The sequence below is a fragment of the Carassius gibelio genome, chromosome B9 (assembly GCF_023724105.1).
Source record: "Carassius gibelio isolate Cgi1373 ecotype wild population from Czech Republic chromosome B9, carGib1.2-hapl.c, whole genome shotgun sequence".
Lineage (NCBI taxonomy): Eukaryota > Metazoa > Chordata > Actinopteri > Cypriniformes > Cyprinidae > Carassius > Carassius gibelio.
In genome coordinates this window covers 8,429,492-8,453,015 of record NC_068404.1, presented here as the reverse complement: position 1 = coordinate 8,453,015, position 23,524 = coordinate 8,429,492, and the positions used below count along the sequence as shown (strand labels likewise).

The following is a 23,524-nucleotide window of genomic DNA, read 5'->3' as shown; positions in this document are numbered from 1 at the left end:
AAACCAAACATTTCTGCAAATGTGAAGGGTGAAAATTTTCAAAAACTCTGGTTGCAGTGTTATTGTGTAGACAGCGAAACTGAGTTTTTGGTTTGTGATGTCAGAGTCTACACTGTTAACTCCGCCTACTGGAAACTTTTTCAGGCTTCTGATTGGCCAACATGGCTTTACGGTTTGAGATTAGAGCGCCACCTGTTGGTTTGGCATGCTCTTGACAGTGCTTCATAGCATGTGTTTGCGTTTTCATGTGGACTGAGATTTTTTTTTTTAAACGGAAGAAGATAAAACTCATAAAACTTATAAAAACAACCGTGTATGTTGGACATGGCCTTAGAAGAAAATCTCGACTATTGACTCTCAACTATTTTTTTATGTCACCATTCAAACATTCACAGAAGTCTTCAGTTGACTATATCAATATATATTGACAATGACTGTTGCAATAATAAACTCCTAATTTATTTATATTATTTAGTATATATTATTAGTACCTAATTTATTTACATTAATTTATTATAACTCCTAATTAGCAAATTAAGTGATTTTTATGGAAAACCCTTCTGCTATAATGTCTCCACCAATGTCAAAAGCAAACCTACACCCTTGCGTAAAATTATAATCAAATTGATTTATATGAATGCTTTTATGTCAGAAGAACAATCCTCAGCATGGACAATTCCATAGAGGATCCATTCTTACATGTATACACCCTCACTTCATGTCTGTTACTCCATCTTGATGGAGAGTTATCTTTTTATGTGAATCGATGGGGATACGATTGAAGGAGTAAATCCATAAATCTTCTGTATCCATCTCCCTCCTCAACATGGATCGTTTGAGCAGGCCTGCGGTCTATGTCTGCATGCGGGCAGTAATGCCTGGCAGTCGACTACACACTGTGCCCGTTCATGACTGGAGCCAAATCTATGCTTAATGGCTGCTGCTATTCCCACACTTTACAATGGGGCAAAATCAAGTCTCCCTACTGAGGCCGATATGGAGGGAGAGAGCAGAAATGGGGGTCTTTTGTGTAACGCTGTAATGGGGTCTAATGATGTCTGTCATTATGGCGATGATGGATCGAGATGATGATGGTTACTGATCGTTTAGTGAGAGATGGAAAGAGTGAGAAATGCCAGACACACACTTTAAATCGATCCATGTTTCCCTAAGAAGATGAGAAGTCCAGTCTTATGATGTTAGTTTAGTTCATTCACCTCTGGATATTCTCTAGTAGCTCTAAAGAATGCTCTCTGATCTCCATTTTTGAAAGTCTTGTCATGATAGATGGATAAAGCATGTGCACAAATCTCTGAGAACAGGTTCAGGTTTGCCCATATGTCCGTATTCATCAGATGTTCTGTGAAAGATTTGTGAAACTGACACTGAAAGGTTACTGACCTTCAGGGTGTTATTGAGAGCACACTAGTATAGCACAACAGCAGCCTAGTCCTCTATTCCCAACAGGCATTGCTGTCGTCTTCGTGATAACAGGGCTTGTAATAGAGTAATCTAACCAGGAGCGAGAGTTAAGGCTGGTGCAGCTGACCCTCTTGAGAGATAAATTAGCAGTTGGCCTGTACTGATACCCTCAGGACTCACGAGAGCAATTGTACTGCAGCTGCAGTGTTTAAGGGTGAGTTTATCTGAAATAGCCAATGCCACAATAATTGTCATGGAAAAGGAACTTGGCTACAAATAGCAGAGACAGGCTTTGTAATCAGAACGTCTTCCTGTACTAAAGTAAAAGCTCAGAATTTATAGAAATACACTACTGTTGAAAAGACTGTTGCTTAGTATTTCAAGTACCGTATTTTCCGGACTATAAATCACACTTTTTTTTCATAGTTTGGGTGGTCCTGCGACTTATAGTCAGGTGTGACTTATTCAACAAAATAAATTTGACATGAACCTAGAGAAATGAACCAAGAGAAAACATTACCGTTTCCAGCCGTGAGAGGGCGCTCTATGCTGCTCAGTGCTCCTGTAGTCTACACTGAAAACATGTAGACGGTAATGTTTTCTCTTGGTGCTTGGTTCTAAATAAATGCGACTTGTAGTACAGTGCGACTTATATATGTTTTTTTCCTCATCATGACATTTTTGGACTGATGCGACTTATACTCAGGTGTGACTTATAGTCCGAAAAATATGGTAAGTGTTTCTATTAATTTACTATTTAGTAAATTTAGTAAGTTGTAAATGTATAAAAAAGATAGACAACTTTTTTTCAGCATTAATAGTATGAAGTGTTTCTTGCACCAAATCAGAAAATTAAGCCTCTTTTACATTGAGATTCTGGAAAATACACAGGTAATGTGTCCCGGCTATTGTTCCCGGATCGTTAGATTTTGGTTCATTCACACTGTCAGTGATTTCCCGGAATATGTGCGTGCATTCACACACAACCCATAAAGCGCCCGTAATGAAAAGAAACATCAGGATGTGACGTGTAATGTACGAGTCGAAAACACTAGGCATTTTAACTTCCACTTAAAAAAATTTTGTCGCGAACATTGATCTGCCTTCAAAACACCCAGTAAAAGAGTTGCACGATTACATGCGTCATCACTACGACACACTTTATGGCATTGGTTCTAGTTTTTGTTCACACAGAGCTTGTTCCGGGATTGAACCCGGCAAATATTACTAGGTCCCCAACCAGGGATCAATCCCGGAATCAGTCCCAGGATGTGTTTGCGTTCACACAGAAGGCACTCCGGCAATTTCCCAAGACCAACGTGGAGTATGAAAGGGGCTTTAGATTGATCTCTGAAGGATCATCTGACACTGAATCTGGAGCAATGATGCTGAAAATAGAGCTTTGCCATCACAGGAAGAAATGTAATTTAAATTATATTAAAATAGCAAACAGGTATTTTACTTTGTAATAATATTTCACAATATTACCATTTGCGTTTTTTATTTTTTATTTTTTTTTACCAAATTTACCAGAGTTTTAACATTTAAGAAATTTTACGAGCACCAGACTTCTGAATGGTGGTTTAGCTTAAAACTAATACACAGTTCTGCTTGTGGACAGTAGCATAGCAGACGAGGACACAGGACACTCACTGTTGGCTGGCCCCGCGAAAACTTATCATCGTATCATGTGTCAACTATAGCAAGATATGTTGTCAAAAGCATCAAGTATTTGCAATATTAAGAGGATTTAGCATTTCTAATAAATGTACGTCTGTTACATTCTTCTTCTTATTAGGCCTATCGTTATTAGCTTACTTTTATGATTCTGCACTACTGTACGTCACTGCTTGTGGATATCGAAATTTCTAGCTACTACGTGTCTCAAACAAAACTAAGATTAGATGCTATTAATCTTACAAACTCTCTTCAAAGGAGTATTGAACACAACAAGAAGAAATTGTGAAGAATGGTAATCAAACAGTCGCTGGTAGCCATTGACCTACTTTGTTTCACATTAAGGAAAGTCAGTGACTACTTGCAACTATTTGGTTATAATTTCTATTTTTGTGTTCAATAGAAAAAAAAAAAATACACTTATTCAGGGTTGTAACATCCTAACTGGCATTTCTGGTTGAACTATCCCTTTAAAAACTGTGATTATGTCTTCTCTCATTTTAGTGTAGCACAAACCAATCAGAATGAAACCAATCAGTTCTTGCCATTAGACTGTGGGCATGTCGAGGTTAAACCTTTTTTTTTAATTTTTTTATTCTGTCTTTTCAGACTTACATTGGGCACATTCTTCTCCTCATTAACCCTTACAAGGACCTACCAATATACTCTAATCTGGTAAGTACCGAGTCACACATTCTTTGTTTGTTAATTTCGTTTCATTTAAATAAATGTTTAATTCATCCACATGGTTGAGAGCATTCATCTGTCTGTCTAGTCATTTTAAGCTGTTCTCTAGTTCACACTCTAAGCACAGTGCAGCACTTTCAGTTCAAACAAGACTTGATCTCATGATAAATTATTCATAGGCTTCCTGACAGTGATAGTCTACTCAACATACAGCTCCCACTTCCTGTGCCCTCTTCATCTCCCCATCAGATCTCCGCTCCTCCTTCCTCTATTTATTATTTGTATCTTCCTTCGACTTGTTAGAGGTCTTCAAGTTTAGCGTCCATCCAGCCCCGACTGCTCTGATATAGAGTCCACAGAAAGGCAGAGTTGATGAGAGCACACTCTTCAGGGACACACAGTGTGTGCCACCCGCCGCTAAGAGAAATAAAAGATGACAAGCTGACCATCTGTCCGCCGTAACGCTTTACTGGCACGTGAAGGGGAGCAGAGGAGTAGATGAAACACACACACCACAAACACTTTACGTGACGTCTGTCCCCTGTTGGCCCCCTGCATCAGAGACTAATTTCAGGCATGATTTATCTAGTGTCCCCCAGACTGGGGCTCAAGAGTCAGAATGACGCACTGAGAAAGAAGGACATATGTACCATCATCTGTGATGGCCTCAGACCACCATCATGCTCAAGTCACATCACCTGAACCCCTTTATCACAAACTGTATAATCGTTCTCTGTCCTTCAGTACAAAACCAACATCTTGTCCTTCTAAGTTTCAGGTTTCCCATCAGTCATTGTTTTTCTGTTTTTTATTTGTTTTGTTAGTTTTTTGGTTTAGTTCTTTTTATTTATTTATTTCATTTCATTTCTTTGTGTGTACTTGTTTATGCTGCATTGTGGGTACCAAGTGTCCCCACAAGGATAGTAAAACCTGAAATTTTGTGAAAACATTGTGGGGACTGCAGGCCGGGAATTTGTTTTAATATTAAATTGTTATTAATTGTAAATTATGTTTATTTGAAAGTGTAACAATGAAAACAGGTTTTCTGTAAGGGGTAGGTTTAGGGTTGGTTTAGAGGATTCACGCGTGTGTTTTGATTAGCTTTTTGTTTGGTTTGGTTTTGTGTTTTTCAAATTCAAAATTGCTTTATGAGCATGCATGTAAAAAAAAAAAAAAAAAAAAAAATATATATATATATATATATATATATATATATATATATATATATATATATATATATATATATATATAAATATATATATAAATATATATATTGCCAAATCTTGGAATACAGTATGTGTGTAGAAATATAATAATAACAATGAAAAGAACAAAGTAATAGTAGGAAACATCATAATTTACATTTAAATAAACAGTGTAACAATTATTATTATTTTTTTTAGTTTTGTATTTTTCCTGTTTTTTTTTGTTTTGTTTTTTTGGTTGTGTGTTTTGTTTGGGCATTCATTTTTTGGTTTTCTTTTTGTAGTATGTTTTGTTTTTGTTTTTGTTTGTTGGTTTTTTTTTTTTGGTTGTGTGTTTTGTTTGAATTCTCTTTATTTGTTCAGTTTTTGGTTTTATTGTAGTATTGTTGTTTTGTTTTATTTGTTTCTTTTATTTATTGTTTTGGTTTATTTATTTGCGTGTTCTGTTTGAATGTTTTTGGCACATATGGCACATACAGTATGCCTGTTAAGGCTGCAATTTTTGTGATTCATTCACCATTTGTCTCGCTCATTCTTCCTCTGTCCTTCGTTTGCCCTCTATGGCTGTCATACAGCTTATGTGTACAGTATGTGTGCTGTGTCTCACTGGTAATGAGATCTCAGCATTAGCTTTTTCTCTCCTCAAATTGGGCTAAAATTGAGCTTACTCTGCATGTCACACACATACTAACACACATAACCTTTCTGTTTCTAACACCTAGAAATATAGCCAGATACTAAATCTGCAGTGTTGCATGAATTTTATTCTTGCTGTATGAAGATATATTTTATGTTTAGGGCTTTTAGTCTTCAGATCTAAATATGGCATCTCTGTTATTACTCAAGACTCTGTGCTTGGCCTTCTAGCTTATTTCATTTTTGCTAGTCTGTGTTTAGATTAGCATTTCCTGCAAAATATACTCGTGTCTGCACGCCAGCAAAGAACAACATTTGAGTTGAGTTCAGGTGTTTTTTTTTTCAGGTGGTTGTTTTAATTAAATTTGCATGAAAGCCACTTTGCTCAGCATGTTGTTTTCAGTCACCTGGACAATAATCTTATTTATTTGCAGAAAGTGGATGAGACAAGAACAATCACAGCATGCAAATAAATTTAAGAATAAAGACTAAACAGTGATACTCATTTCACAAATGCATCATTGCTGTTGATTGCATTCAGATTTTTTTAGTTTTAACATTACATTTCTTTAATTGCTTGAGTTCAACGTTTGCATAAGGTAGCACAGCTAAGATTTAAGACCTGAAGTTGTCTAAAATAAAGTTTGAAATGTCTAAAGAGTGTTTAAAGAGGCTTCATGTTAATTGCTTCAGGCTTAATTAACTTCAGGAGCTTAATGCATGGGGGTTTAGAACTAATCCTGACCAGAGCGTTCAAAGAATATCACCACAAACAGTGTAATAAAGTGCACAGGGCATGGGAAATGAGCAGTGGTATGTAAATGTGTAATGTCTGTCTTTCTGTCTCTCAGGTCAGTCAATTGTATCTGAGCTCCAGCGGTCGTCTGTGTTCCTCTCTCCCGCCTCATATCTTCTCTTCAGCTGAGCGTGCCTATCACATGATGCTGCAGGAGCGACGCCCACAGTGTTTCATCATCAGGTGCCGTCCAATGACATGCAGAACACTGTCACGTCATTCTTCACATTTACATGTTTTATTTGCACAGTCTGTAGCTTTTTTTGTCCTAAAACTGTTGGCCTTAAACTGTTGTGTGGCTCTAAAATAGATGATATTCACTTAGGTGGCTTCATCACTGCTGCAGCCTGACATTTCTGGCCCAGTTCACAACAGTGTTGACCTTCACTGTGTGATACTTGATGAGCTGGGTTAGGAAGTCAAAAGCAATGGGAATCTCCAATCCTGTACAATTGATGAATCTGCCTGGATGAGTGGGCAAAGCAACTCAAATAACGGAGTTAAACTTTGGGGCATCTGAAAATGGAGAGAAAACAGAAAAAAATGGCAATCTCATAAAAGCTTCATCAGATATAAATACTCACCAGGGGAATATCTGGGTGTTTTAAAATTTTAGGCATAGATAAATTAATTAGAGAAAGAAATTAATAGAGTGTTAAAAATGAAATGGCTTTTTTAAGGGTTACATGTTTAACAGGCTTTTATTTAATTTTATTACAATTTTATGGCATTTTAAATGTTTTGTTAAGGCTTACATGTTTATAAAATTAAAATAAATAAAATAAAATAATACATATTGTATTGTGAATAATTTACTGTAAGGTCCAACATTTATTAATTGACTTACAATGAGCCACACATTTTACAGTATTTAATCATTTTTGTTAACACTAATTAATAAAAATAAAACTGTTCTTTTTTTTGTTCATGTTAACTTTAGTCTGTTATATAATATTACTGTATAAAAATGTTGATTTAAATAATGTATTAGTAAATATAAAAAATTAACATAATCTGAGATTAATAAATGTTTTAGAAGTATTTTTTCATTGTTAATGGTAACTAATGTAGTTTACTAATGTTAACAAATGAAACATTTTATTTTATTTTATACATTCCCTTATCATGTAATCACAAATTACTGAACATATATCTTTAAATAATAATAAAATAATAAAAATAATAATAATAACGTATATTCATTGGTTGAAAGGTAAATAAACCACAACACAGGTCATGATGATCCCAAATACATTCCGCTGGAGATGCACTACCTTCTGTCATTGATGCACCAGCTTGGAGGTTGGTAAAGCTGTCCTCAGCTCAGTTAAGTGATCCTGTGCTGATGGAGAGGTTCAGATAAGATTGCGTTAGAGATGCTTGCTCCCATGTTTGGGAGTCTCGTGCATCACCCCAGCAGTTCTCGCTAAACGCTGTCACGGAGACAAATTTGCTAGGGATGGTGTAAAAACCTGTTAAAAGCTCTCAGCGAGATTAATGGATGCAGGGGCAGCGATGTAGCCCATGCTGTGTCCTGCTTTGCACTCTGGTCATCTCGGATTGCAATTAAGTCCTGTTTCACATTCTGGAGCTCCTCCACTGGCCCAATCCTGGTTTTGCTGAGCTAGAGAGGATCTGACAACTACTTTAATGCCCTCTCTGTGTGGGCTATCAATCTCTCTCACACACACAGGTGAGAGCAGATCGCTGCCACCATGCTATAGTAACTACAGAACCAGAGAAACAAAAGTGCAGGAATGCTGGTTCACAAACACACACACAGACACCTACTCGCTACTGGAATGCATTGTGCCCTTGAGTTCAGTTTCAATCCAGAATGGATTTCCAAAAAGAAATTGAAAAAAAAACGGGAAGAAAAAGCATCAGACCCTCAAGAAAATGATTAGTGGGAGGCCAAATGACCTTTAAGAACCATCTGCTCAGACTGCTTTTCTTCCATTCACTCTCTCTCGCGGGTCTCTGCTAGCATCCAGGCTCTTAGCACCGCGCGTGGCGGCTGTAGTTATCACTGTGAGCCGTTTGACTGTGCTTTATGGCTCATTTTAAGAGGTCGTAACATTGAACAGTGGAGTAATTAATAAAGTTACTGTACGTTGTCAAGAATATGGAGTGGGATGTATGGCAGTAACGAGACAAGATATATGTCTACCAAAGCCCTTGTTAGATGTTGAGTCGTAGTGTGGATTAACACCCTGTAAATATACTGCTGGAAGACATAGTTTAGAAAAAAACTATATTGCAAATAATTCAAAGCTTTAAAAAAAAACAGTTGTAGCTTGCTAGCCCTTTTCTAAAACCTGCAGATTACCTAGACAGCATTTAAAGCATCAAAAATGTGCATTTAAATTACATTAAACAAACAGTCACAACATTGACAAACTCTCTCAACTGAGCAAACTTGCAATTATAATTGTGACCATGGACCACAAAACTTAAAGCTTAAAGCTGCAGTAGGTAACTTTTGTAAAAAATATATTTTTTACATATTTGTTAAACCTGTCATTATGTCCTGACAGTAGAATATGAGACAGATAATCTGTGAAAAAATCAAGCTCCTCTGGCTCCTCCCAGTGCTCCTATTGCCATTTGCAGAAATTAATCCGCTCCCGGTAAGAAACAACCAATCAGAGCTGCGCTCCGTAACTTTGTTTGTATTCAAGATTTACAAAATATATATAATAAGCGAGTACACCATGAATCCATTTTCCAAACTGTGTTTTTAGCTTGTCCTGAATCACTAGGGTGCACCTATAATAAGTGTTTATATTCTAAATATTTTAGATTGCTTCTGGGGTACCGCGGCGGAGTAACCCAGTACCTTTGTGATTCTTCATAGACATAAACAGAGAGAAGTAGTTCCGGCTACAATGTTCTTCCACAAGACGCAAGCAGTTCTGTTTATTAACCGCTAGAGCGTCAAAAGTTACCTAACACAGCTTTAAGTGTACATTTTTCGACATTAAATCAGCTTTACATTGATGTATGGTTTGTTAGGATAGGACAATATTTGGCCGAGATAAATTCATCATGATTTTTGGCATAAATAAACATACATAAATGTTTATATACATACATAAAAACTGTAATATTGGTAAATATTAGTAAAATTAATGTGTTTTTTATAATATGTTCTAAAATGTAATTTATTTCTGTGATGCAAAGCAGAATACATCATTACTTCATCCTTCAGTGACACATAATCCTTTAGAAATCAGTCTAATACGCTGATTTGGTACCACATAATATTATTAACAATAATGTTTATTATTATTATTATAAATTATATATGAAGAAGATCATTTTATTGGCATGCAAATCATATTTGTAACTTTATATTGACTTTTATGTCACTTTTAATTAATTTAATGCATCTTTGCTGAATATTAATTTCTTCTTTCATTCCCAAAAAAGTAGTATATACTTAAGATGATGCACCGTGGTTGAGAGAGAGAGAAAATGTTGATAACAATGTACTGTTTCACCCAATATCTGTGAGTCTTTAGCTTAGCAACGTCCCAGTGTTAAACTCTGTTGGAGTCGGGTGCGATATGAATAGTTGCAATAGAATTGATGTAATAGTGTAGCCTTCCAGATCAGCCAGGATGATGTAGGTGGTTGGAGGACAAACATAGCAATAGGAGATTTGAGAAAAGTTTACTTTACATTTGTTTAGAGTTTAGAGAGAATAAACTGCACAAAAATAAAGAAATAACAGAAGCGTGGAGGCAGTATCTGGCATAGATATTGTGGAGAACCGTGTCTTATGAGCAAGTGGTTTGAACAGATCCTCAAGTAGAGCGTTGGGATACGTGAAGGTGTGTCAAAGATGTCCTCTGGATGACTCTGGTCAGATACCTGCCCTCAGGCCAGGCAGAAGAGAGGGATCTGAGGCTCTTGATGGTATATTGCTGTAGGCTGACCGTGTCATCTCATACGATGGAGTGATGTGGAGAGGAGTGAAACAGCTCTCTGACCTACTGTAAGATCTCCCATTGCTAAACATAAATCAGGCTGACAGGAGCACGCACTCACAGGAGACGCTCGCCCTGGGCTCTCTGAAAAAGGTGCTCTCTTGATTTGTTTTGTGTCTTTACATTGACAGAAAAACTTTCAGGCGGTCTGGAGAGTTTTCAGCTGCTCTCTCTCTCTCTCTCAGTCTTGAACCTCCCCATGGTCCATTTCACACAACTGTTATCAACACTGATAATCAGAAAATGGGAATATTACAATCATTTCTGAGAAAGGATGATTTGACACTGAAGACTGGAGTAATGATGCTGAAAATACGCAAGAATAAATTACACGTTAAAATATATTGAAATACAAATCAGTTATTTTCGATTGTAATCTTAATATTTTCTTTGGGAAAACAGACAAAATCACTGTAATTTCTAGTAATTAACTACTTTTATGTCATGGTAACATATGTTGTTCTGTCTTTAGCGTATTTCTTTTTCTATTAAACTGAGAACCACAACTTTATTTACTCACGCTTTCAATTTTCTCTCTGTCTAGTGGAGAGAGTGGTTCTGGGAAGTCTGTGGCTTGTAAACACATCCTCAAACACCTGGCTGCTCGCTCGAGTCCCAAAGGCTTCGCTTTAGAGCCACGGATGAAGCATGTAAGTCACACACACACACACACAACATGCATCTGCTACCTGACAGTAACACACACCTGAAAGCACATTTGACGTCAAATACTTGTAATCAAAGTCATTTATTCCCCATATATACAAATACACTCTACAAACAAACAGAACAAAAAAAAAATAAATACAAAAATAAGTTTTACATCTACAAATAATTTAATATTTTCAAAAACAAGAAATGTATTGAGCTGCACAATAATGTATGATAATGTGTAACTCCTATAAGAAGAAATCATCTCAATTAGATTCATAATGAATAATAAATCTAACATCAGATTGGTTAATGCTTCAAATATTAGTTTAAATGTCTAGTTGTTGAGCGGTTCCTGTGCAGTGTTATGCAGTGATTGTGTTTCATGCACTCATTGTGTTGAACGTTTAGTGTTTTGGCTGTGGTTTTTCTCATCTGTTCTGTTTTCTGAACCCCTGGAGGTGTTTCTGTGCTTTCAGTTACTCCAGTTATCCTTCAGAGTCATGATAGCCTCAAACAGCTGTTATTCGCTCATTCATGAGAGAATTAGATGCTTTGAATGACTATCCAAAAGCCTGAGGCGGGCGGATTGTGCTTATGGTTGAATCTCAAGGAAAGAGCCATTTCTTGTTAGCTAAAGACATATCCACATACAGAAACCACTAGAGCCGTTTAAATGCCGGGAGCAACGGGTGAATACATCTCTCTCCCTCTCTTTCTCTCTCAACACTAAAGGAAGCAGTACACACACATCAGCCTCTCTTTCTTGGCTCTTAATGAGCTCATTTTTATCAAAGGTGGCTTATCGCCACCTGGTGGAGAAAATGCCAGATGCCCTGAGTAGTTGTGCTCTGGTGTAGTGAGCTGCCTGCTGTTTAAATGAGCAGCTGCTATTCTAAGAGTATATTTGTTTGTGTAAGTGAATGAAAGAATTAACATTTTTATTTATAAAAAATAATAATGCATTAATAAATTTGTATTATAAATGTTATTACAATGTAAAAATATATTTTACACTATTTAAATAAAACATAATTTATATAAATAGAATGTATGCAATTTATTTTTGTGATGGTTAAGCTAAATTATCAGCATAATTACTACAGACTTCATTGTTACACGATCCTTCAGAAACCATTCTAATATGCTGATTTGCAACTCAGTTGTTGTTAACTATTGACAATGACTCTTCTTATCGATGTTGAAAACTGTTTTGCTGCTTAATAATAGTAAAATAGCAACTGCAATACATGTTTACAGAGATTTATTTATTTAACAGCATTTATTTATTTATTTATTTATGCATGTACTGCATTTGGGACTAGTCACAGCACATATAAATTGTTGCTCTTTTTTTGTTTGATTGCTTCTATTGCCCTCATTTGTAAATTGCTTTGGATAAAAGTGTCTTCTAAATAATTAAATGTACATGTAAAAAAATTTACTTACTTGCTAACTAACTTGCATATTTACTTATATACATCTTAATAGTATATCATAGTTCTTTTTTTTTTTTTTTATCCTTTAAAGGCCTGCGACTTGCACGACTTCACCAAGCAACGAAACATGCAACCCACTTAAGTACTATGCATTTTTCTTCCCTTTATTCATTTTCCTTTCCTTAAACACGGACGACAACACAATGTTGAAAACCTGCATCCTATCTCTTCATCCTCTACTGCACCTCTTCTTTTCTCTGTGGTTCTCTGGAATCGTCAGTCAGCTGTCAACAAAGCAGACTTCATTTCTTCTTTTTCCTTAAACTCCACACTCAGCATCTTGGCCTTGACTGAGACCTGGATTCATCCAGAAGACTCAGCAACCCCAGCTGCTCTCTCTAACAATTTCTCCTTCTCTCACAGCCCACTGTCAGGTTGGCCGGGGTGGGGGCACTGGTCTTCTCATTTCTAACAATTGGAAATACTCAACCCACTCTCCCCTGTGCAGTTATAACTCATTTGAATCTCATGTGATCACTGTAACAGCTCCTATAAAACTCCAGGTTGTGGTAATTTTGCCTCCTGGGCAAATTTTAGGCACCTTCCTAGAAGAGCTGGATGGCCTGCTGTCCTCATTCCCAGAGGACGGGAGTCCACTTTTAGTCTTCGGGGACTTCAGCATTCATTTGTACAAACCTTATGCTACAGACTTCCATTCACTCCTTGCTTCATTTGATCTCAAATGACCTACCAGTACAAGCACGCACAAACAGGCAACCATCTTGACTTAATTAACACACGCAATTGTATTGTAGACAACATTCTGGTAAAACCCCTGCATATCTCTGACCATTTCTTCATTACATTTAAACTACATTTTGGTACCTGTGTGCCCCCACCCCCCATACCAGTTACTTTTATACTAAACTTTCGTCTCTTTCCCCATGCCATCTTTCCTCCATAGTATCCTCCTTTCTTCCCTCACCTACCCATTTCTCATCTCTACATGTGAATGGAGCAGCTGACACTTTATTCTCTACTTTAACCTCTTGTCTAGACGATATCTGTCCTCTCTCCTCCAGGCCAGCACGGGCTGCCCCTTCTAATCCCTGGTTATCCGATGTTCTTGGTGAGCACCAGACCAAACTCAGGGCAGCAGAGAGAAAATGATGGTGCAAATCAAAAGATCCGCCAGACCTGATGATGTATCAGTCTTTTCTTTCGTCTTTTTCTGCTGAAGTCAATACTGCAAAATCTTCATACTTACACAACAAGATTAACAGCGCTCCAGACGTAATCTCTTCAAAACATTCAATTCTCTGTTCTATCTCTGGGCATCACCGGGATTCCACTTTGCTAATTTGAATCCTATCTCTCTGCTAGGTCTTTCAGGGTGGCTTGGGGAGGGTAGGTATCCAGAGCACATCAACTGGTCACCGGGGTTCCTCAGGGATCAGTTCTTGGACCCCTCCTCTTCTCCATATACACAACATCACTGGGTCCCATCATACAGGCACATGGCTTCTCCTACCATTACTATGGTGATGACACACAGCTCTATCTTTCATTTCATCCAGATGATCCAATGGTAGCTGCACGGATCTCAGGCTGTCTGGTGGGCTTCTCGGCATGGATGGATGAACATCACTTACAGCTCAGCCTGGCAAAGACTGAGATTCTTGTCTTCCCTGCCACTCCAACTCTACAGTATGGTTTCTCCATCCAGCTAGGCTCTTCTACCATTTCCCCATCAATTTCGGTCAGAAATCTTAGTGTAACCTTTGATGACCAGCTGACCTTCAAAGACCACATTGCAAAGACTTCTTGATCTTGCAGGTTTGCATTGCACAACATCAGAAAGATCAGGCCCTTTCTAACGGAGCATGCTGCACAACTTCTTGTCCAGGCCCTTGTCATTTCTAGGCTGGACTACTGCAATGCTCTTCTGGCTGGACTTCCATCAAGTACAATCAAACATCTACAAATGATTCAGAAAGCAGCAGCACGAAGTTCAAGACATTGATGCTTGCATAAACAACAGCCACATCCCCAGCACCTGCCTTTCTCTTTATTTATTCCTTCTTTATCTAGCTTGTACTTATTTGATTAAAGTCTTAATGTTGTATTTTTATTAGTGGTGGGCCGTTATCGGTGTTATCGCTGGGTCTATATAAGCTATGATGACTTTCACCTTGATATTTTATATAACCGACTGGCTGAGGCCAGCCTAAAAAGATGCTCAGGACATTTGACGGGCCACTGCAGCGCATCGTCACGAAAGCTTATCTTTTTCACATGTTTGTACGCCTTACTGCTTGTCGATTTAAACATTAAAACATTCAAACACAAGACGCAGAAAAGCTGAACGGAGTAGCTGGTTACTGGTGTTCGGTGCGCACGAGAGAGAGACAGCGACACTAAACTGAGCTCTCTTCTGCGAAGAGAAATAAGAATTCGATATTCAAAACACTTGAACATAGAATTTGCTTATTTTTGCTCTTGTGCCGACAAATACATACAAAATATGTCAAAATATCCACCTTGGAAATTTTGCTCAAAAAACTGTCAGTTGTAAACAGTAAACAGCAAGTAAACAGGGAAAAAATGGGATGTGTATTATAGTGGATGTGTTCATGGTCTCTTAAAGGGACTGCGCCTAATTTAGCTGCTGGCTGCTGTAATGTTAATCCAAGAAAATGAAAATGAAAATCACTCACTGCTCTTGACTTAATTACTTTGTAGTTTTAACAGTCAAACCAAAATTATTCAGAAACCAGATATAATTTTTGATATATATATATATAGCAAAACTGTAATAATGTGAGAAATGTTGAAGGTGTCTGAATAAATGTAGGTTTGATTGTATATTTAATTTTTACATTGAAGACTATCCAGTGCTATTTTACATTTAATTATTTGGTTTCTGTACCTTGACACCTACAAACTTGAAAAAAACTTAAACATTGGTGTGAAACAGGCGTAAGGTTGTTTGCACCTTGTGCAATGTGGAATTAGTTTACAGCTTTTTCAAGCACTTTGTGATGCATTTTGGAAACAGGAGATGAGCCCCTTTTCTACTGCACCACCTAGCTTGATAAACCCCTTCTCAAAGACTTACTGTTTGTCAATTTTATTTGGGTAACACACATATTCTGAATGTATTCGGCAGAATTCGAATGAGCCATTTTAATCTAGATTAATCTAGATTAATTTCAAGGTCACAGTGAGATTAATCTAGATTTAAAAAAAAAGAATCTATGCCCACCACTAATTTTTATATTACAAGCACTTCCTTTGTTTGTTTGCCTCTTTAAGAAGAATCGCTTTAAGTATCCCCCATGTGTAAGTCGCTTTGGATAAAAGCGTCTGCAAAATGAATAAATGTAATGTATATTACATTTAGTCATTTTGCAGACGTATAAAATAAATGTATAAAAATACAAGATTTAGACATTGTTCAAATATATTTATGTGTATGCCTGTGTATATATGTATATACAGTGTATGTTAGGGTGCACACTCACTACGGAGAAAGAGTCCACATGGGAATCTCTTTCACTGTTTTGTAATCACTTCTTCATTCTTAGTCTTGTCATGTTTGCAGGTGAATGTGATCTTGGAAGCTTTCGGTCATGCTGAGACTCAGATGAACTCCTCAGCAAGCCGCTTCATCAACCTGATCTCCCTGCAGTACTGTGAGAAGAGAAAGACTCTACTCAGAGGTAGTTACACTTTGATTATTCATAGTGTTGCTTTAAAGAGCAGGTCATATGGTATTTTAAAGTGTCCTAATATTGTGTTGGAGTCCCCCTACAACAGGTTTAAATGTATCTCAGTTTAGAAAACATTGTCATTTTCTCAAAATATACATTTAATATTGGAGTCATTTGCCAATGATTCCAAAATGATTTGTTCCTAGCAAATTTGGAGCAAACCCCTCCCTTCCATAAGCCTACTCTGCTCTGATTGGTCAGCTTGCCAAGCCTGCTGTGATTAGCACAGAGAGCCAAGATTAGATAAGCAGTCATTGATAAAATGACATGCACAAAACAAAAGGTTTGAACTGTATTTCTGTGGTATCCTTGAGCACATTGTTATCTCAATATGATGTAAACACACTAATAGCAGAAGTGTTTGTGTGCAGGTCAGACTGTTCGTATTTCATGAGCAGGCGGACATTATGCAAATGTATTACCCAGTGACTTATACCGGTAACAGACAAAAGATTCGAAAATATGACCCATTAAGGCGATAAAAGTCCTTTCAGAACCAACACTCGCTTTTGAGAGACAATATCTTTATTTATCATGCACTTTTTTGATAAACAACTTTGCAGAGTGTTTCCATTTAAGGATAGCTACATTATAAACTGCAAAAGAGATATTTTTCAAAAACCCATATGACCTGCTCTTTAATATACTGCATGTGTAAAAATAGGGAATGTTTTAATGCATTCTTGTGATATGCTGTCGGGTCTCAGCAGAGAGGACTTCTGCTCTAGCATCCTTCACCTATAGAGGGAGACATTGCTCTACTTATCCCTCTACAATTCTTCTCATTCTGTGTTTGTGTTTTAGGTCGTCTGTACACTTACATGCTGGAGAAGTCGAGGGTCATCTGCACCCCACCGCATCAGCAGAACTTTAACATCTTCTACTTGATGGCCGAGGGGCTTTCAGCAGAGGAGAAGAGTAATCTATATCTAAACAATGTCCTGGCCCACAGGTAACACACGCAATGTTGATAGGCATGTTAAATCATTCTGTAGACCCCCTATTTCAAAGATCTCCCTTATAAAGTCATAGCCTGTATTCATAAAAAAAACATATATGTACGTGTGTGTTACTTTATAACTTAAACATATTGTGAATAAGTATTTTATTTTATTTATTTTTTTTATTATATTATTTTATTTTATTTTATAGTAAGGATTTTGTGTGGTTCACAAACATCAGCAATAAGGGTTTATTTTATTTTATTTTATTTTATTTTATTTTATTTTATTTTATTTTATTTTATTCACCAACACTGCCAGTAAGTGATTCAAAATAAGGTAATTTTTATAAGTTTTATATATATATATATATATATATATATATATATATATATATATATATATATATATATATATATATATATAATAAAACATAATGGATTTACCAAGCTTAGAAAACCAAAGCAGGTTGTAATTAGTCTTTCATTTCTTTTTTTTTCTTTTCTTTTTTTATCATATATGATGTACACTGTAGTAAAGGGTACTATGAGACATGAACACTTTGAGAAAAGACCTATTAATTGACTGGCGAATATTAAGTTCAGAATTTAATGCATTGAAGTTTCATTGTCAGATTGATGCGGTTTAAGCCTTTAACATCCATTTACAAAATGGGGAAAAAAAAACATAATATTGGATGATGTCAGATGCCAGTTTTAAACTTGTTTTACCCTGAACTCTCTGTGACCCCAAGTGTACTCCGCAAATCTTGCATGGGGTAAATGGAAGGTTGTCATTAAAAATTTAACATTGACCTTTCTTTGACTTGAATTTGTGATTATGTCAGTGAAATTTAGAACATCTTAAACTATACTTAGCACTCTTAAAGGCCCAGAACAAATACTCACATCCAGAATCCGTAGCCAACGTAAAGGCTAAATCGTATATATCTAATCTCAAATCGCACTAATCATGTCTCTTCTGTGTTTGTCTGTGTTTTGTTTCCAGGTGTATGAACACAGCGGCTCCTGGTGAAACTCCTGCAGTAGCTACAGCGTGTCCTCAGAGCAGAGAGAAACTCTCGGCCCTTAAACAGGCTCTGCGTGCCCTCGGCTTCAATAGACTGGTACACACATGTTAAATAACACAGGCATCCTCACACACACACGACGATACAACTACACGCGCAAACGTAGGTTTTTATTTAGTTCTGTGCAAAAGAGTGTGTGAGAGAGAAAAATACAATAAAGTCTAAAACTCAGAGACCACATTGAGAATCTAGGATTTAAAGTTGAGCTTAAACCTGGAAACAAAACTTAAGTAAACGAACAAACAAACAATCACACAAATAAATAAATGTGGAAATGTATATGCATTTCAGGTTTTACAAATTTCAAAATGGCCCAAAATGTTCAAAAATCATGTTTTTTATGTTGTATTTATTATTATTATTATTATTATTATTATTATTATTATCCTGTATTCTAATTAATATCAATCAAACAGCAGTTGAGTTTTTGGATTTACCATATTTTTTTCATAGTTTGACTTATATGAAGTTATTGGCTGGCTAGCCGGCTCAGCCAAAACCTAAATGGCTGCTGCAGCCGCCAAAATTTTCATAGCTGCAAATGGCTGAAGCTGCCACTTCATGTCTAGAGATGTCTATGTTATACTGATTAACTAGATCTCAATCTTTCCAAGCAATCCATGGCTTACACTGTATTTCTACAAAATGCAATACAATGTAATGAAGAAAACACCAGATTTTACTTTCACAATGTATGCACATATTTATTTTGTAGTCTGTATGCTACTAAACATTTTCAAATAGCCTACAATGTGTTGTGTTTAGGCTAAATGTATGCAAGCTAAGTTGTATACAATAACTTGGCATTATCATGGATGAAGCTTATCATATTACACCTTAAAGGAGCAAGTGATGATAGTTTGCCATTGAGCAGTAGGCAAGTGGAACTAAACATGCATTCCACCGGCACACTACCGTTATGCATATATTTATGACATGTACAGTAATTTGCTGTTCAACTTTATAGTTAAGGCGAGACACTACGGGTAACATTTTTAACTAGCAGATATCACCATGAAACTTTCCCAGTTGATTACTTACATTAAGATGAGAAAAAAATTACAGTGGGATTTATGGATATCTACTTTTGTTATCCTGTAAATCAGAATATTATATGACAATAGCCTTGATTTTCGCCATGTTTTTTGGAATAAAATGTTATATATATCAGGCTATGAGTAATATATTTACAAATTCCTCTGTAAATGTCTTCATAATATAACTAGGTACTACTGAAGTGGAGATTTCGGACTTGGAGTATGAGAGAAATGACATTTTGAGAAAACGGGCTTTAAAGATTTATCATCAGCCAATGAGATCGCGCATTCAGTCTTTTTACTTTCACGATTGGTTGCTGATAAAAAGGAAATGACCATATTTGGATCAAACAGGATTGTACAGAAGAGAGAGAGCTTCCTAACGGTGCATGTGATGAGAGAATGACGGCAGAGAACGCGGAGAAGTATGTTGATTAAGAACGCAAACTTTTGTTGAATTTATGAGAAATCTACAGACACAAACAGACGAAGTGTAGTAAAATAATGACCTAAATGTGTATTTCGGACTTTTTTCACCACAAGTCTGAAAGAAGACATGTTATTGAAGACAAATATCCAAAAATCTCAAAATTGACCAGAAAAAAAACAATGTTTTTGACTGCCGTGTCTCGCCTTAATATAAACACACACTGTTATCAGTATTATTTTGGACAAAGTTTTGCACATTTCACTTCAATGTACAGCATGCGTCGAGAATTAGCAATGTTGAAATGGTGGTTTGTTACTGCAGTAATATCACGTTCAGTGCTATAAATCTCTCCGTTCCAAAATATTTGGTTCATAACATCAATTTTTGATTCAGGTGTTTGTGCAACCGTGCCCTGAAGATTTAACAAAAGTCTGGGTAGGCCTAAGTTAAAAAAAAAAAGTAAGTGGGAATTAGGAAAGTATGTGAGAAGTGAGATCAAAATTACCTTGCTTGCTTCTTTCCGCCATTTCACCTCAGTGCGAGAAAAAAATGCATTGATTCTTCTGCGAGCAACTTTAATTGGTCGTCAATTCACTGTGAGTCTGTGTATCGTAGCAACGAGCACAGGCTGTGCTGTTATGAAACCAGTGGGGAAATAGATCTCCTGTATTGTTTATATATTTTGTGTGTTAATGTCTCTATGTGAAGAATTATTATTATTATTGATGCAAATAATTCTAGCCGGCTCAGCCAAACTTTATCAGATGGCGGCTCAATTTAGCTTAGGAAATTATTGGCTGGCGGCGGCTGAAATTCTAAATGGCGGCGCCTGGCGGCGGCTTCGCGGTCTAGTCAGGTGCGACTTATTTATCAAAATTAATTTGACATGAACCAAGAGAAATCATTACCATCTACGCCCTCTCGCGGCTGTAGACGCTAATGTTTTCTCTTAGTTCTTGGTTCTAAATAAATGCGACTTATAGTCCAGTGCGACTTATATATGTTTTTTTCCTCATCATGACGTATTTTTGGACTGATGCGACTTATACTCAGGTGCGACTTATAGTCCCAAAAATACGGTAATAATAATATTTTTAAAAACTAACTAACACAATAAAAATATAACATACTAAACAAACAAAAAACACGATTTATGAAAATTTATAAAAACGGAGTTATCGTTTTTTAGCAAATAAACTATTCATATATAATTCAAGTTATGTTTATTTTATTTCAGAAAATGCAAATACTTTAATAAAGCTTTAGTTTTAGATACAGTTAACTATAACGTCCCTGATTCAGGCATTAATTTATAACCTCAGTAGAATCTGAGCGGTCTTGTTTAGAGAAAGCTAAGACGTTCTGGTTTTAAGTGACTCACATGTACAGAGACAGAGAGCTGGTATGCCTGTGGCTTTGGCAGGTGCTTCAGACGTGTTGTTCTGATTTATGTATGTTTACACATTCTAACTCATTACAGTATGTCTAGAGACTATAAAACACACTACTCAGACCTGAGGCCACACTAACCTGTCAACCTGTGTGTGTTATGCTGTTATGGTTTGGTAAAGACTTGAAGAGTATGTATCATATATATGGTCGCACAAACCCATGCACACCCTTATGGTAATACATGGACATTTTGTTACAGTAAAGCGTGTAATATCAGAGTTAACACTGTGTTCTAAGTCATGCGTTTGTTTGTTTGGTTCAAACACACACATTTGCACTCGCTCACACACCTGACCTCCAGCCAGACACTGTGTTCTAATCCTACCAGGAACCTGTAAATCTGCTTCATTAAAGGAGGATTGTTCTCTCATCCCATCAGTGCAGCATGACCCTCAGTGACCCTCACACACATCAACACACCACAGTCTCTCAGACTGCCTCGTGTATCTGTCTCTGCCTTTTACTTTTACTTTGACTGGATTGGATTCTTTTAGCCTTTTACTTTAAATTAATTCATGTTGTCTATGTTAGTTCTGTCAAACAATTAATCCAAAATAAATGTTTTTATGTAATATGTGTGTGTGTGTGTGTGTGTATTATACACACAAAAAATATATATTTTTAAATATTTACAAGCATTTATATGAATATATTTATATAATTTCTATTATATATACATATATGTAGTATTTAGTATTTAATTTTCACACACTCCTATATATAGATATAGATATATACATTAATTTTAATAAAGCTGAAAAAAGGGATATAATAATGCATATATTAATTCAAATTTATAAAAATTACAAAAACACTTAGTTACTGCAAATTAAACACCAAATTAATTACTGTAATTAATGTAATTAAATTGCATTTATTTTGTATTTAATTTATTAAATGAAAATATAGAACAAAAGCAAATTCAGCATATCAATAAATACTAATCCATTTGTTTTGTTAATTGAAATTGAGTTGAAAAAAAAAAGTATTAAATAAAACTAGTATATATAAAAAAAAAAAAAATTCGCTAGCAAGTAACCAAATTAACATGAGTACGATTTTACAATTTAACAATTCAACAATTTAAACTGTAAAATAAAAACACAAATTACTACAGCTTGGACTAAAAATAAAATGAAAACTGAAATTCTAAATGAATAAGATATTTCAAAATTTGAAATACTGTTATAGTATATAAATAAAGACTAAACAGACGAATAGTGATCAAAGTTATTCAAAATGCTTGGATAATATTGGATACTTCTTGCTGCGCATTCAAGTGATGAGGTGAATTGAGCAAAACATAACTAATTAGAAATATTTTTTTATGTACACCCATGTTATAATTTATTATTATAAAAATAAAAAATAAATTGTTGATTTTGTTTTGTTCCTTTTATTTTTGTTTCAGTCACTTATAGTTGCTGTAAGCAATGTTAGATGTTCTGGAACTTTTACCAAACTTATGCATCCTTTTTCTACAACCCACATTCTACAACTAATTGATATACATAGAAATACAGAATAGAACAGGAGAGTAATATATAGAGAGTAATATAGAAGATCAGCAACATGTCATCTCAGTATTGTCAAAATTGGTTCAAATGTAGCAAAATAGCACTCCAAACAACATTAAAATTGAATTTGATTCTGTAACTGTGGACCCAGCCCTCAAATGTATCTGTGTGACTCTCAGCACTTTTTTTTTTCTCTCGCAGGAGGTAGAGAATTTGTTTGTGCTCCTCTCTGCGCTGCTGCACTTGGGAGATGTGCGCTTCACGGCCCTGACAGACGCTGACACTGCGTTTGTGTCCGACTTGCAGCTGCTGGATAGAGGTCAGTCGTGCAGCTGCGCCACGAGGCCAGCAGAGGCCGATCTGCTCCACCGGGAGGCCTGAAAGATAGACGGGGAAAGTGGGCGGGTGACTACGCAGCAAGAACTGTGTCACACACCATCCTGGGTTGTTTACATCAGTTCTACCGTGGCCTAATAGCAGAATCACTCAGCACGCAATGGAAAATGCTCTCTGCCACTCTAATAAACACACATACACACTCTGCCATACCATTTTGTACTAATTGCTCTTTTTAGCCACACACATGCTCAGGGTCACCTGTTTCCTTAAGCCCTGCAGAGCAGCAGGGCGGAACAGAACGGCCACTCACTGCCCTCCACGTTACATAATGACACGCATAACACTGAGCCTGGGTAAACAAGTGACGTCAGCATGCGCAAATACACAAACCAATACATTCACATCCGTGTGAGGTTCCCGTCGTTGTGGATACGCGAGAT

The 23,524-nt window shown here is 36.3% G+C and overlaps 1 protein-coding gene across 4 annotated transcripts in view; it reads left to right on the top strand.

The window, feature by feature from the left end:
• myo16 (myosin XVI) overlaps window positions 1-23,524 on the top strand; it is a 207,101-nt gene that overhangs the window by 97,548 nt on the left and 86,029 nt on the right. For all 4 annotated transcript variants that reach the window (XM_052565932.1, XM_052565933.1, XM_052565931.1 and 1 more), the window contains exons 12-18: window positions 3,709-3,774; window positions 6,479-6,606; window positions 10,960-11,065; window positions 16,110-16,227; window positions 17,083-17,230; window positions 18,228-18,345; window positions 22,947-23,064. In XM_052565932.1, the coding sequence (XP_052421892.1) occupies window positions 3,709-3,774; window positions 6,479-6,606; window positions 10,960-11,065; window positions 16,110-16,227; window positions 17,083-17,230; window positions 18,228-18,345; window positions 22,947-23,064 (802 nt within the window). The remainder of the gene's footprint in view (window positions 1-3,708; window positions 3,775-6,478; window positions 6,607-10,959; window positions 11,066-16,109; window positions 16,228-17,082; window positions 17,231-18,227; window positions 18,346-22,946; window positions 23,065-23,524) is intronic.